This window comes from Schistocerca cancellata, chromosome 6 (genome assembly GCF_023864275.1).
Source record: "Schistocerca cancellata isolate TAMUIC-IGC-003103 chromosome 6, iqSchCanc2.1, whole genome shotgun sequence".
NCBI classification, from domain to species: domain Eukaryota; kingdom Metazoa; phylum Arthropoda; class Insecta; order Orthoptera; family Acrididae; genus Schistocerca; species Schistocerca cancellata.
In genome coordinates this window covers 349,125,558-349,141,284 of record NC_064631.1, presented here as the reverse complement: position 1 = coordinate 349,141,284, position 15,727 = coordinate 349,125,558, and the positions used below count along the sequence as shown (strand labels likewise).

Below are 15,727 nucleotides of genomic sequence, written 5' to 3'. Positions count from 1 at the left end.
AGTTTGCCGTGGCATACGGAGCTCCATCACAGTCTTTAACACTGGTAGCATGCCGCGACAGTGTGGACGTGAACCGTATGTGCAGTTGACGGACTTTGAGCGAGGGCGTATAGTGGGCATGCGGGAGGCCGGGTGGACGTACCGCCGAATTGCTCAACACGTGGGGCGTGAGGTCTCCACAGTACATCGATGTTGTCGCCAGTGGTCGGCGGAAGGTGCACGTGCCCGTCGACCTGGGACCGGACCGCAGCGACGCACGCCAAGACCGTAGGATCCTACGCAGTGCCGTAGGGGACCGCACCGCCACTTCCCAGCAAATTAGGGACACTGTTGCTCCTGGGGTATCGGCGAGGACCATTCGCAACCGTCTCCATGAAGCTGGGCTACGGTCACGCACACCGTTAGGCCATCTTCCGCTCACGCCCCAACATCGTGCAGCCAGCCTCCAGTGGTGTCGCGACAGGCGTGAATGGAGGGACGTGTCGTCTTCAGCGATGAGAGTCGCTTCTGCCTTGGTGCCAATGATGGTCGTATGCGTGTTGGCGCCGTGCAGGTGAGCGCCACAATCAGGACTGCATACGACCGAGGCACACAGGGCCAACACCCGGCATCATGGTGTGGGGAGCGATCTCCTACACTGGCCGTACACCACTGGTGATCGTCGAGGGGACACTGAATAGTGCACGGTACATCCAAACCGTCATCGAACCCATCGTTCTACCATTCCTAGACCGGCAAGGGAACTTGCTGTTCCAACAGGACAATGCACGTCCGCATGTATCCCGTGCCACCCAACGTGCTCTAGAAGGTGTAAGTCAACTACCCTGGCCAGCAAGATCTCCGGATCTGTCCCCCATTGAGCATGTTTGGGACTGGATGAAGTGTCGTCTCACGCGGTCTGCATGTCCAGCATGAACGCTGGTCCAACTGAGGCGCCAGGTGGAAATGGCATGGCAAGCCGTTCCACAGGACTACATCCAGCATCTCTACGATCGTCTCCATGGGAGAATAGCAGCCTGCATTGCTGCGAAAGGTGGATATACACTGTACTAGTGCCGACATTGTGCATGCTCTGTTGCCTGTGTCTATGTGCCTGTGGTTCTGTCAGTGTGATCATGTGATGTATCTGACCCCAGGAATGTGTCAATAAAATTTCCCCTACCTGGGACAATGAATTCACTGTGTTCTTATTTCAATTTCCAGGAGTGTATAATCGTATGAGTTGGGTATGTGTTTGAAATCAAACAAGTTTTCTTTGAACCTTTCAGCATTTTCTTTGAACCTTTCAGCAACTGTATCACCTGAATTGGGAAGTTGGTAAAAGGATCCAATTATTATTTTATTCCAGTTGCCAACAATGACCTCTGCCCACACTAACTCACAGGAACTATCTACTTCAACTTTGCGACAAGGTCACCGCCAACCGTGTCTAGCCTATCGTTTGGGAACACTGTTAGGTTCTTCTCAAAAATTTCAGTTCAGCTTATCTCTGGTTTTAGCCAGCTTTCAGTGCCTATAATGATTTGAGCATCTGTGCTTTCTATTAGTGTGTAGAGCTCTGGTACTTTTCCAACACAGCTACGACAATTTACAACTATTATACTGATGATTCCTGTATCTACGATCTTCTTGCATTCGGCCTGCACCCTTTGTGACTGGAGCCCTTCTTTTGTTTTCCTGAGACCCTCTAACCTAAAAAACCGCCCAGTCCACCCCACACAGCCCCTGCTACCCGTGTAGCCACCTCCTGCATATAGTGGATACTTGACCTGTTCAGCGGAACCCGAAACCCAACCACCTTTGGCGCAAGTCGAGGAATCTGCAGCCTACATGGTCGCAAAACTGTCTGAGCCTCTGATTCAGACCCTCCACTCGGCTTTGTACCAGAGGTCCGCAATCTGTCTTGTCAATTATGCTGCAAATGGTGAGCTCTGCTTTCATCTTGTAAGCAAGACTGGCAGCCTTTACCACTTCTGTTAGCCAGTTGAAGCTGAATTATTTATGCCTATACACATTACTTTATCTCAAAATATACTCCAGAAGAAAAAAATTACATTTAGAGTTATGTACACTATGTAAAATTATCTTGTGATAGAATGAGAAACTACCTAGCTTCATCATTCTATAAAAGCTTTTATATCTTTTCTCATAGGCTAATCTGTACATCCCAGGGTATGGTATTTTGGAAATTATATGTGGTCCTGAATAGAGTAATTGCCACTTACTATTCAGTTCACTAAATTTTGTCGATTTATATATTGCACACCTTAATACCTGTAGGACTTGCCTTCTCAAATTTGGAAATTAGGAAAGTGTTGCAACTTTTTCAGTACATTTGCTGACTCCATAACGTCCCCATACTTCATGTGTGTGACTTATAAATTCATTGATATAATCATCAGGAATACACACATGCACGCACGCACGCACGCACACACGCACACACACACACACACACACACACACACACACACACACACACACACACACACACACACACACACCACTGACCAGATTTTTCATGTTTTCTATGAAACAAAACGCCTTTATACTCCTGATACCATTTACTTATCCTTCCACCTTCACCTTGCTTAAGGTTTTGCATGATTTTACTCCATCTGTGATCTTGCTGTTGCATAATTTTCATTTGCTTACAAAATGTATGGGAATCAGACTGTTGTGCTGTACCTTGCATTAATAACATTTTGATTTCTGCATCTTGCTCTGCTAATTCACTAAATTCCTCTAAACCTTGTGGTAACCCAGACAAGGCATCTGCAATAACATTCAGTTCCTTTAATATAAATGATCTTGAAATTGAATTCTTGTAAATATAGACACCACCTAGCTAATCTACAGTGTAATAGTTTACATGTTAAAAGAATTCTCACCCCCACAAAAAAATATTCCAACTTTTTAAATGCCCATATTACAGCTAAACTTTCCAATTCTGACACAGAGTAAGATCTTTCTGTTTCTGATAATGTGGACTAGCAAAACTGATAACCTTGGGTACTTCTTTACCTTCTTCTTCTCGCATCTGGAACAATCATGGCTCCAGCCCCTGAGATGAGGCACCTGTGCATAGACAAAAATTGTTGGACATGCCAGGGTGGCTAAGGATGTTTGCATTGACTAATGGCTGCTTAATGTTATTTAAGTCCTCCTGACACTTATCATCCCATAATCAAGGCCTATATTTTTTTTTGTAACAAGTTGAGTAATGCATCATTATTCATCAGTTGTTACTGTACGAATTTATGAAAAAAAGGATGCTAGTTCTAAAAAAGCTTTTAGTTGTTTTTTATACCCTGGAGCTGGACAGTTGCATATGACATGAAATTTTTTCAGATCAGGTAAGACACCTTGTTCTGACACATGTCCTAAAAATCTGACTTGCTCCCTACCAAAGCTAGACTTTTTTAAATCGGCTGTTACTGCGTAATCTGCAGATTATTGAAGCACATGTTCAATTAGACTGACATGTTCTCACCAAGTGGGTGTGGCTATTAGCACATTGTCTACATAAAAATTGACTTTGCTAAGCAATTCTGGTCCCAAAACCTTGTCCAATGCTGATATAAACACTCCTGTGCTAATGTTCAGTCCAAACGTTGTGTGTACCATCCTTGCTGTGTGTTTAGATCACACTTTACTGAATGATTAACATAATTATGTTGTTGTCGTGCCTGATTTTCTGTTGTTCTCTTGGGTACAGGTCTTTTCTCATAGATTAAGTTGATAGAATCGAGCACTGACAGAAAGCATTCAGTGTCGTGCTCTGGCGTCGTGACTAATTTTTCTCTAATGTGCGATGGTAAACGACATTTCATAATTGTTAACACATCTACCTGTGACATTGGGTTCGTCCAATAGCATGTCTTGTTCAGGTATTTTTCAAAGTAGCCACGTAGGCTACCATATTTGCCATTGAATGGCGTGGGGTTGAAAACCTCACATCTGAGTCTTTCTTGAACAGCCTCAGACCAGTGTTTGTCGAGGGAAGCTCATTCCAATTGGATATAAGTCCTGCAACGTTCGGCCACTTCAGTTGCCCATAAAAGAATGTCACCTTGCATATATCCCATGACAAATCCAATTTTGTGTCCAGTTGTGTGGAAATGCATGATGAAAAGCACTGATAACTACTACTGGATTCATTCTTTTACCTTCGGTAGTGAATGTGGGAAACTGTCAATGTCTCAGCAAACCTTCATCTGCAAAAATAGTGGAATTTTCAGTTGTATTTATGTTGTTATTGGAGTTACCAGTAATTCCAGTTGGTAATTGCTCAGGTATTGGAGTTGTGGGTATGTTAATATTTTGTGCTCCACAACTGTCACTGGTACCTGCTGTGGGACTTGTGACAGTTTGTGGATAAATACAAACAGGTTGTGGTTTGTTCTCTGTAGCCTGTGTATTATTTACGTGCATGTTTTGAGATCCAGTAATATTTTCTTCTAAAAGATTGCGGAGCCTACATTCCATGGCTTGTACATTAATGTTTACCTTGTTCAGTGTTTCATTTTCTCTTTTCTGACTAGCCTTTTCTATTACATCTGTGTATAACTTACAATCTGTTACTAACTTCTCTGCAATGGTATTACTCTTATCTAATGTCCCTACTTCAGCTTGACAAATGATATCCCTCAGATTTTCACTGATTTTCTTTCTCTCCTTCTTAGCACATGGAGTCAACTTCTAACATTGCTACCCTTCTAACATTGCTACCCTTAAAGTAAGCTCTTCTACAGACAGAGGTACACCTTCATAGTTTTTATTTTATTTGTTAATGACAGTGTTTACCGTTTTTACTGTCGAACACAACTGGTTTTGTGTGGCTTCAATAAAAGTGTTCGTATCTGTGATTTTCTTTATCTGTTGCTCTACTAGATCATGATGGTCGTTAAAAGAATCTACCTGTTGTTTTAACTCCATAATATTACTGTTAACTTCAGAAAGCATTTGATGCTTTACTTGATTTTTCATATCATTCAATTTTTCGGTGATTTCAGTGTGAAAATTTTTGGCTCAGTCATTGAATTTCTGTGAGACCGTGTCTTTCAAATCCTTGACTACTGATTTTTGTTCTTGTTTCATTGTATTTAGATCTTGTGTGACAGTATTCAGATTGTGTGTCAAATTATCAATTTGGCTCTCATATCTTGTTTCACATCACCGAAATTGGTGTTCATATTGTGTTTCATATTACTGAGATTCGTGTTCATGTTATCAAATTTCATGTTTATGTTAGATAATAACTGCCATAGCAGTGCTTCATTTGTATTACTGTGGTTGCTGTCAGCTGTAATTGCCAAGTTAATGTTTCTGTTGTGAACAGGTGGTGTTTGTAACATGTTGTCAAGACTGATATTTGTATTGCTCTCCAACGTATATATATCACTCTAAGAGATGTGTGACATTGTCTCATCAATTGTAAACATTGTGTCGTGAACGTTATTCTGCTGTGGAGCATCGCTATAATTTGTCACGCCTGCGACACTCATCTCTGACTTACTTAAACCTTCTGCAGTAGGCATGCACAACGCCTGAACTTTCATTGTTCAATTGTGCAATTCTACACCACCTTGGCTGATTGCATTTTTACTATTGCTATCATCAATGGACATATATTTTTCTGCCATGTTGTACGAGTATGCAAAAATAAAAATTTCACACAAAGTGTTAAAATTTCATATGCTAATTATTACACTTGATAATAATTTACACGATATCAAAGCCTGTTTTACATCTATTATGATGAGCAAACTAGTGCGTCACAATTATTTATGTTTTACTGACAACGCATATCACACTGAGAAACTCCTGTAAATTTTCCACTACAAAATTCAAGGGAGGGAATAATGGGGTAAAGGTTTCTGTCTACATCAAAAGAGGCGCTACCAAGAGTAACCATGCAGTGGCGGAAAAAAAAACAGCTTACTATGGAAAATTTTACATAACCTGTGTCTAATTCTTATTCCTTTCCAAAATTTTCTCCTCATTTTTTGCCTTTTTGCTTTACATGCTCCCCATTGTAGTTCATGCAAACAGAAAATACAAACAATTAGTTTTTATGACTAATAACAATGTCATAGAAATTTCTTACTACATCAATAGTTAACAAACCCTACTCACATGTTCTGCTTGTACGAATTTAGGCTATTCGGACTTCCTCTCTTACATTACAATTGTAGATGTAGGCAGCTGACTTCCAGAACACTAGTGCATGACCAAAAATGGAGGAAATCATCCTTACTGGGCCACAGTTCACTTGAATAAAAATACTTAATACTGTTGTTAAGTCGTCTCTTATTCACACTTCCGTAGAATACATAACACTCTTAATACTTCATACTTTAAGCACTACATCTTAACCATCCTTCTACATACGAGAGAGAAAAAACAAAATCATGTACAAAGAAAAATGAATGATCTCCCCCCCCCCCCCCCCCATTTGTCTGTGCCTTACCACACATTCATAATTAATGTCTTTGCCGACGCTTATGGTCTATCACTGTTTTTTTTATTTTTAAACCTACACAGACAAAACAATCACATTATTTCTTGAATACAGTATTATAATTAGTTGCAGCTGTAGGTTAAGGTAGAAATTTGACCTACACCAAACAAACTGACACACCACACTGAACTGTTTCCATAAGGAATTTGGCAGCTCCCAGTACCAGTAAAGAGGATAAGTACATGTCCAGGCTAGTCCATAGACATCTGAGGCCAACCCAGTACCATGATGGAGTATAGCATCAGTATCACATTATGTATGATTGAGAGGTTTACCATCATAATTCTGAGAACTTATATTCCAACAACAGTCTGGCAACATATTACTGATTCCCACATGTGGATTCATTTTTTATGACTATGTCCATTTTTTTATCCACATCTCTACTCACAACACTTCTTTCCACTGAACATGTCAACTGCCAGCTATAAATATTCAAACTGTAAATTTTGATAGCATTTTGCTGCAAGAAGAGTATTAATTGACCATGTCTTGTTTGTGTGGCTACTGACTTGAAACCCAAGACTTTATCACCTAATCTTTAGACAATTTGTTTTATGTAAAGCTGTCATTTTGCCTGACGAAGGGGTTCTAAATTATAAAGCCTGTTCTTCTGTTATCTTCTTTTGTGTTTGTGTATATGACTGCTACCAACTGGTACTATGTTTTTCTCCCAAGCTTTATTTTGCTGTTGTGTCATCAATAAATGATTCAACTGATAAGGGGTCAGTTGTTCAAAATTGGCAGAAACTGGAGTCTCTCTACAAAACAACTCAAAAAATTTATTTGTTCAGCAATAATTGAATCGTGTCTCACAAGGAGCAATTAAAAATCAAGAGTAAAATGAAAATGGCATACAATTTCTTCATGAAGTGGTAGCATGCAATTTCCTTACTGAATATTAAATTATTGCTGCAAATAATGAAAACAACTGACAAAATAATTCCAAGAAAATCATTGTAATCTGTTAAAAACAGGCATTGATAAGAGAGATATATAGTTCCTTATGTAGAAACTAAAAAAAAGAACATAGAAACAATTGGGAAGAAATAAATAAAAATTTTCTGTAGATATTAGAAGCATAACTTGCAGGAAGTTAACTGGAATGTTCATCTGTTGTTGTTGATGTTGTTGTGGTCTTCAGTCCTGAGACTGGTTTGATGCAGCTCTCCATGCTACTCTATCCTGTGCAAGCTTCTTCGTCTCCCAGTACGTACTGCAGCCTACATCCTTCTGAATCTGCTTAGTGTATTCATCTCTTGGTCTCCCTCTACAATTTTTACCCTCCACACTGCCCTCCAATGCTAAATTCATAATCCCTTGATGCCTCAGAACATGTCCTACTAACTGGTCCCTTCTTCTCGTCAAGTTGTGCCACAAACTCCTCTTCTCCCCAATTCTATTCAATACCTCCTCATTAGTTATGTGATCTACCCACCTAATCTTCAACATTCTTCTGTAGCACCACATTTTGAAAGCTTCTATTCTCTTCTTGTCCAAACTATTTATCGTCTATGTTTCACTTCCATACATGGCTACACTACATACAAATACTTTCAGAAACAACTTCCTGACATTTAAATCTATACTCGATGTTAACAAATTTCTCACATTCCATTATCCTTGTTTTGCTTTTGTTGATGTTCAACTTATACCCTCCTTTCAAGACACTGTCCATTCCGTTCAACTGCTCTTCCAAGTCCTTTGCTGTCTCTGACAGAATTACAATGTCATCGGCGAATATCAAAGTTTTTATTTCTTCTCCATGGATTTTAATACTTACTCTGAATTTTTCTTTTGTTTCCTTTACTGCTTGCTCAATATACAGATTGAATAACATCGGGGACAGGCTACAACCCTGTCTTACTCCCTTCCCAACAACTGCTTCCTTTTCATGTCCCTCAACTCTTTATAACTGCCATCTGGTTTCTGTACAAATTGTAAATAGCCTTTCGCTCCCTGTATTTTACCCCTGCCACCTTTAGAATTTGAAAGAGAGTATTCCAGTCAACATTGTCAAAAGCTTTCTCTAAGTTTACAAATGCTAGAAACGTAGGTTTGCCTTTCCTTAATCTTTCTTCTAAGATAAGTCGTACGGTCAGTATTGCCTCACGTGTTCCAGTATCCAAACTGATCTTCCCCGAAGTCGGCTTCTACTAGTTTTTTCCATTCGTCTGTAAAGAATTCGTGTTAGTATTTTGCAGCTGTGGCTTATTAAACTGATTGTTCGGTAATTTTCACATCTGTCAACACCTGCTTTCTTTGGGATTGGAATTATTATATTCTTCTTGAAGTCTGGGGGTATTTCGCCTGTTTCATACATCTTGCTTACCAGATGGTAGAGTTTTGTCAGGACTGGCTCTCCCAAGGCCGTCAGTAGTTCCAATGGAATGTTGTCTACTACGGGGGGCCTTGTTTCGACTCAGGTCTTTCAGTGCTCTGTCAAACTCTTCACGCAGTATCGTATCTCCCATTTCATCTTCATCTACATTCTCTTCCATTTCCATAATATTGTCCTCAAGTACATTGCACTTGTATAGACTCTCTATATACTCCTTCCATCTTTCTGCTTTCCCTTCTTTGCTTAGAACTGGGTTTCCATCTGAGCTCTTGATATTCATACAAGTGGCTCTCTTTTCTCCAAAGGTCTCTCTAATTTTCCTGTAGGCAGTATCTATCTTACCCCTAGTGAGATAAGCCTCTACATCCCTACATTTGTCCTCTAGCCATCTCTGCTTAGCCACTTTGCACTTCCTGTCGATCTCATTTTTGTAACGTTTGTATTCCTTTTTGCCTGCTTCATTTACTGCATTTTTATATTTCCTCCTTTCATCAATTAAATTCAATATTTCTTCTGTTACCCAAGGATTTCTACTAGCCCTTGGTCTTTTTACCTACTTGATCCTCTGCTGCCTTCACTACTTCATTCCTCAGAGCTACCCATTCTTCTTCTATATTATTCCCCCCCCCCCCCCCCCATTTCTGTCAATTTTCCCTTATGCTCTCCCTGAAACTCTGTACAACCTCTGGTTCTTTCAGTTTGTCCAGGTCCCATCTCCTTAAATTCCCACCTTTTTGCAGTTTCTTCAGTTTTAATCTACAAAAACCAATAGATTGTGGTCAGAGTCCACATCTGCCCCTGGAAATGTCTTACAATTTAATACCCGGTTCCTAAATCTCTGTCTCACCATTATATAATCTACCTTCTAGTATTTCCAGTATTCTTCCATGTGTACAACCTTCTTTTATGATTCTTGAATCAAGTGTTAGCTATGATTAAGTTATGCTCTCTGCAAAATTCTACCAGACGGCTTCCTCTTTCATTTCTTTCCCCCAATCCATATTCACCCACTATGTTTCCTTCTCTCCCTTTTCCTAGTCTCGAATTCCAGTCACCCATGACCATTAAATTTTCGTCTCCCTTCACTACCTGAATAATTTCTTTTATCTCATCATACATTTCATCAATTTCTTCATCATCTGCAGAGCTAGTTGGCATATAAACTTGTACTGCTGTAGTAGGTGTGGGCTTCGTGTCTAACTTGGCCACAATAATGCGTTCACTATGCTGTTTGTAGTAGCTTACCCGCATTCCTATTTTCCTATTCATTATTAAACCTACTCCTGCATTACCCTTATTTGATTTTGTATTTATATCCCTGTATTCAGCTTACCAAAAGTCTTGTTCCTCCTGCCACCGAACTTCACTAATTCCCACTATATCTAACTTTAATCTATCCATTTCCCTTTTTAAATTTTCTAACCTACCTGCCCGATTAAGGGATCTGACATTCCACGCTCCGATCCGCAGAATGCCAGTTTTCTTTCTCCTGATAACACCATCCTCTTGAGTAGTCCCCGCCCGGAGATCCGAATGGGAGACTATTTTACCTCCGGAATATTTTACCCAAGAGGACGCCATCATCACTTAATCATACAGTAAAGCTGCATGCCCTCGGGAAAAATTACGGCTGTAATTTCCCCTTGCTTTCAGCCGTTCGCAGTACCAGCACAGGAAGGCCGTTTTGGTTAGTGTGACAAGGCCAGGTCAGTCAATCATCCAGACTGTTGCCCCTGCAACTACTGGAAAGGCTGCTGCCCCTCTTCAGGAACCACACGTTTGTCTGGCCTCTGTCGTGGTTGCACCTATGGTACGGCCATCTGTATCGTTGAGGCACGCAAGCCTCCCCACCAACGGCAAGGTCCATGGTTCATGTTCATCTACTTCTTTCAAAAGCTCTAAAAGGAGGATGCTGGCCTACTAATTATACAAAGAGAGACCTAAGAATGTGTTACTTAAGAATAACCAACAAAATAGTAAGGGGTTCCTCAAAAATGTGAAGAAGGTGCAAAGCTATGGAAGGGATGGAAAAAAAAAATGTTAGTAAGAAATGGTAGTAACTTGAAAAAAGGAAAGAAGTAGTTGAAAGGTTTCATCAGAAGATGCTGGGGGGGAGGGGGAGGGGGGTGTACTGAAGAGGGAAGTAAAAAAGTCAGAACTGGAAGATATCATGACAATAAGCAATGTAAGTGAGTAGAATACCAAATAAGCTAGAAAGCACAATCTCCTTCAAGGAACTGAGAGGCACTACAGAAAGAGTTCACAGGAAATTAGTCCAGATCTAATAGTTTTCAGTGCAACATGAATTAAGCATATCATTAGACTACAACGCTAAATGGCAACTTCCCTGTTTGGAGAGTTGCCAAGTCATGGTGCTTGATAAGGGGTCTAAAAAATCCAATTCAAATGTTGTTTGTTTTATTCCATATCATCTGCAGCTTTCATTGCATGATTCAGAGCTACCTTAAATTTCAGGAAGGCAGTCAGAAAAAAGGGGAGCAGATAATGGCACATTTGTAAGGAATGGGCAGAAAGAAGGGGAGGAATGTGGCTCTGCTATTTGGTGACCTCGTTTACCTCTAAATTATTTACAGGTGGATCACTATCACTATTATCCAATAATTGGAACACATTTAGATAAAAAATGCCATCGGCACCTGACCAAATAAATATTTACTTAATATTTCACATACCATGTGTTGATTATCCTGCACACAATCGTGAAGGCTTCCTCTAAAACCACAATATTTGGGAGTTCTTGCACAGACAAACGTATGTCACCATAATCTGGTGCCTGGAAAAAAAAGAAAAACTTTTGTAATAAATACATCATCGAACACTTTAAACACAATGAAACATAAATGTCCAGTGTCAGCAGATTATCTACAGAACACTACACAAGTGATCTGTTACTTTAATGCTTATCAGTTAGTGACTCAGTCAAATGTGAGGGCAAACATTCACAAAATTTTTTAGCTACGAAACAATAATGCTGTGACATTTGATATGGACATCAGTGAACTGAATTATGATGATATAAAGGAATTTCTATTTCAATTCAGCAAAGAATGGGGACATGTGGTGGCTTACTGTTTCCAATAAGATTGGTGCACAGTGTCCAAATAATTACATCAAAAATCACTTAATTTTTCTTATTAACTGAAAAATATACAACAGTGTAAATAGTAACTGAAAAATATACAACAGTGTAAATAGTAATCTCTCTGATGGTTGGAGATGTTGAGCCTGACAATCCCGTTAGTGCTTTTCTCTGTAGTTATCATTTCATTCTTTCACTTCTCTGAGCTCCTTTATACTTTATGTCATGTTATGCTTTATATATACATATTACAGTTATCTAACCTGAGCAGTACATTCAAGAAATTTCACTCTCAGTAACTAAAAGCATCTGTGCATCAGAGAGGGAAAACAGTTGCACAAACTTCACACTAACCAGTATATATATATCTAAATACAAAGATGATAAGACTTACCAAACAAAAGCGCTGGCAGGTCGATAGACACACAAACAAACACAAACATACACACAAAATTCAAGCTTTCGCAACAAACGGTTGCTTCATCAGGAAAGAGGGAAGGAGAGGGAAAGACGAAAGGATGTGGGTTTTAAGGGAGAGGGTAAGGAGTCATTCCAATCCCGGGAGCAGAAAGACTTACCTTAGGGGGAAAAAAGGACAGGTACACACTCGCACACACACACATATCCATCCGCACATACACAGACACAAGCAGACATTTGTAAAGGCAAAGAGTTTGGACAGAGATGTCAGTCGAGGCGGAAGTACAGAGGCAAAGATGTTGTTGAAAGACAGGTGAGGTATGAGCGGCGGCAAATTGAAATTAGCGGAGATTGAGGCCTGGCGGATAGTGAGAAGAGAGGATATGCTGAAGGGCAAGTTCCCATCTCCGGAGTTCTGGCAGGTTGGTGTTAGTGGGCTATTGCAGATGAAATGTAGTGAGTCCACCAGAGGCACATTTGTAAAAAGTGAAACTTTCCAGCTAAAGTGACTTACATCTGCTGACAAAATCAGTATAATTTCTTACATGATATGGACACTGGCCTATTGGACCTCTGAACAGACTGCATCAATTCTTCATCATATATTTGCTAGATGTAAAATTTAAAACTTTCCCCGGGTACAGATTGTTCCATGAAATTCTGGGCAAACCGCTGGATGTTTGCAACTTGCTGCCATGATATCCTGATGCAGAGTCATATCACCATTCACTTAGGCTGTGTACCCACTCATCATCAACAGGAGTTTTTGTTAGTGACTGGATTGGTGATGGATGAGACAGAAATGGTGTAGAATGCTTCTTTGTCAACTTGATATACAGGTATATTCTGTCTGTGTAGATCTAATGAGGGTATCACCATATTTTACAACACCTAGTTGCCTCTAGAGACATGACACCCATGAATTATTTAAATGTAGAGAAAGATATTTTTAATGTGAACTGAAGACAGCTGTCAAAATAGAGATACTGTTGGTGATTGGTGTGTTAGACATTGATAAAATTATTTACTGTACCATCATATAGGTGAAGATAAACACCCAGGAAGGTAGCACATTGACTTAAGAGTGGCAGTTGAACATATTTGTTTGTAGGTTTTGCACTTAAATGAGATGTAATTATGGCTCAGAATGAGGTTGGCCAACCACACACAGTCAGGGAAGGTTCTAGGAAAGGTAGCATTCTATAAGGTAGCGTTCCATGGCAACAAGTTGGTGGGCATGGGGGATTATGTAGGGATTATGTATTGGGACACAACATTTACAAGTTCAGGTCTCAAATTTCTTTTCCTCCCTGAGGACTATGATCAGATAGAAATACATAGTTTGTCTTAAGACATGTGGACACAGTTTGTGCATGTTTGATGTGGATAGCAGTACTGTATGGCACACAGAACTCTAGCAGCTGTACAGAGAGTGAGGAGAGATTTTGACACACAAAATGGTGACATTTTCATTATGAGAACAGTATCACTCACTTTCTCAACTTGCGTGATGTGGGTTCAACTGCAATTCATTAGCATCTCAGTGAGATATGTGGTGGTGCTGCCATGAATGTGAAGAATGTGTGTTCATGGATGTGGCAGTCTGAAAAAGGCTGAATGTTGTGTGATAACAAACCAAAAAACTCTTAGCTTCAAAACAGCCACACTAACAACTTGGTCAAATGAGTGGAGAAAGCTGTTTTGGTGGAGTGCTGATTGTTTATGGAATGTATTGTCTACGAAGTTGAAATTTCTGCGGGATATATAAACACAATCCCGCACGATACCTGAAAATATGGAAAGTGTTCTCCAGGTGGGTGGCAAAAATGCTGACAGATGACTTAAAGGTTGCGTGCATGGTAAATTGCTGGGCAATGACAACACAAGATGGTGGCATGGATGGGATTTTCTTTTCAACAACTGTGACAATGTATGAGAAGTGGACAGCATTTTTCAATCCTGAACAAAGCACCAGTCAAGTTCAGTCTAAGCACATGGACTCACTTTCACCAAAAAGTTGCAGCCAAGGGCCAGTCCTGAATAGCAATGATGTAATCTTTGCTCTCTGTGTTGAAAAGGGCACAGTGGTGACAGGTGCAAACTACTAAGATGTTTTTAAGAACAAGCTCCTTCCAGCATAGTGACAGAAACAGCTAGAAAAGGCTGCACATGTACTTTTTCATCAAGCCAATGCAGAGCACATAAGGCAAATGCAACATAGGAGCTTCCATATAAATACAACTTTGAAGTAGTTTCTCATGCTCCTTACTCATCTGACATGACTCCTAGTGAATCTGGCTGTAGTGAATCTGGCAGTCTCCAATGATGAAAGACAAACTCCACAGTTACACATTTCCACTTGGGGTGCTATGATCCACTGGACAAAACAAATTTCTAAAAGAAGCGTTCTTAGTAGTCACGATATCATGGTATCAACAATGTGAAAATTGTATATGGCTTCAGAAAAATTGCTTAAGAAAAGACAGAAGTTTCGAATATTTTGTGAGACTATTTGTGAAAAAGAAAATTGCACCTCATACACTGAGAAGCAAGCAATTTGGTGGTGATACTGCAGGAACTGTGGGAATGTGGAGGAGAAAGTGATTAATGCTGTAGATGTAGTAACAGAGACTCGATAATTGGATTATGTGGCTCTTTGTGTGTGGTATTGGGTTTAGTGAAGCTCTTTAAGCAGGTACACAATGTTTGTACAGAAGTCCACAATCTGAGGTAACAGATTGTTGGGATGACTTAGTTTTATGGTGGATATTTGGGAAGAGATAACAGTGATATGGCTTGTAAGTGGAGGAGTCAAAAAGCTGGTGGAAACATATTACCCATGCAGTCACTGTGGGGGACTTCTCAATGAGAATGATGACGACGACGTTAATAATAAAAATAATAATAATAATAATAATAATAGTAATAATATGAAGACCACTACATAGCTATGATGCTGGACTTACCAGAATGGTGTTTGGAGAGGAAAGGAAAAGCCACGGTAGAAGTAAGGAATTTTTGGAAGACAATAAAGGGTGGCTGGGAGGAAGAATTATGGTTGGAGTGAGAATGGAACTGAATAAGAAATGTTTCAACATGTGCTTTGGATTGGTTGAGGTGTTCAGCATGGATGGCAAAGAAATGTTTCTGCTTAGAAGAAGAGTGAAGGACTGGAGGTTCTTGACTATTCAAGTATGGATAAAGTTAGGCTTAGACCTAGAGATGCCTTTTGAAAAGGGTGAGACTTCTGAACAAATCAGGTTTTCACATATGTTTAGCCAGGAGAAAATAAACAAACACTACCGGCACAATATTTTTGTAGTGTTCTTTGTCATGAAATGTG

At 39.9% G+C, this 15,727-nt stretch overlaps 1 protein-coding gene across 1 annotated transcript in view; it reads right to left on the bottom strand.

Moving 5' to 3' along the window:
- Positions 1 to 15,727, bottom strand: part of LOC126190715 (trafficking protein particle complex subunit 13) — a 226,094-nt gene that overhangs the window by 32,191 nt on the left and 178,176 nt on the right. Inside the window, exon 8 of the mRNA XM_049931188.1 lies at positions 11,558 to 11,658. Coding sequence (XP_049787145.1) covers positions 11,558 to 11,658 — 101 coding nt within the window. The remainder of the gene's footprint in view (positions 1 to 11,557; positions 11,659 to 15,727) is intronic.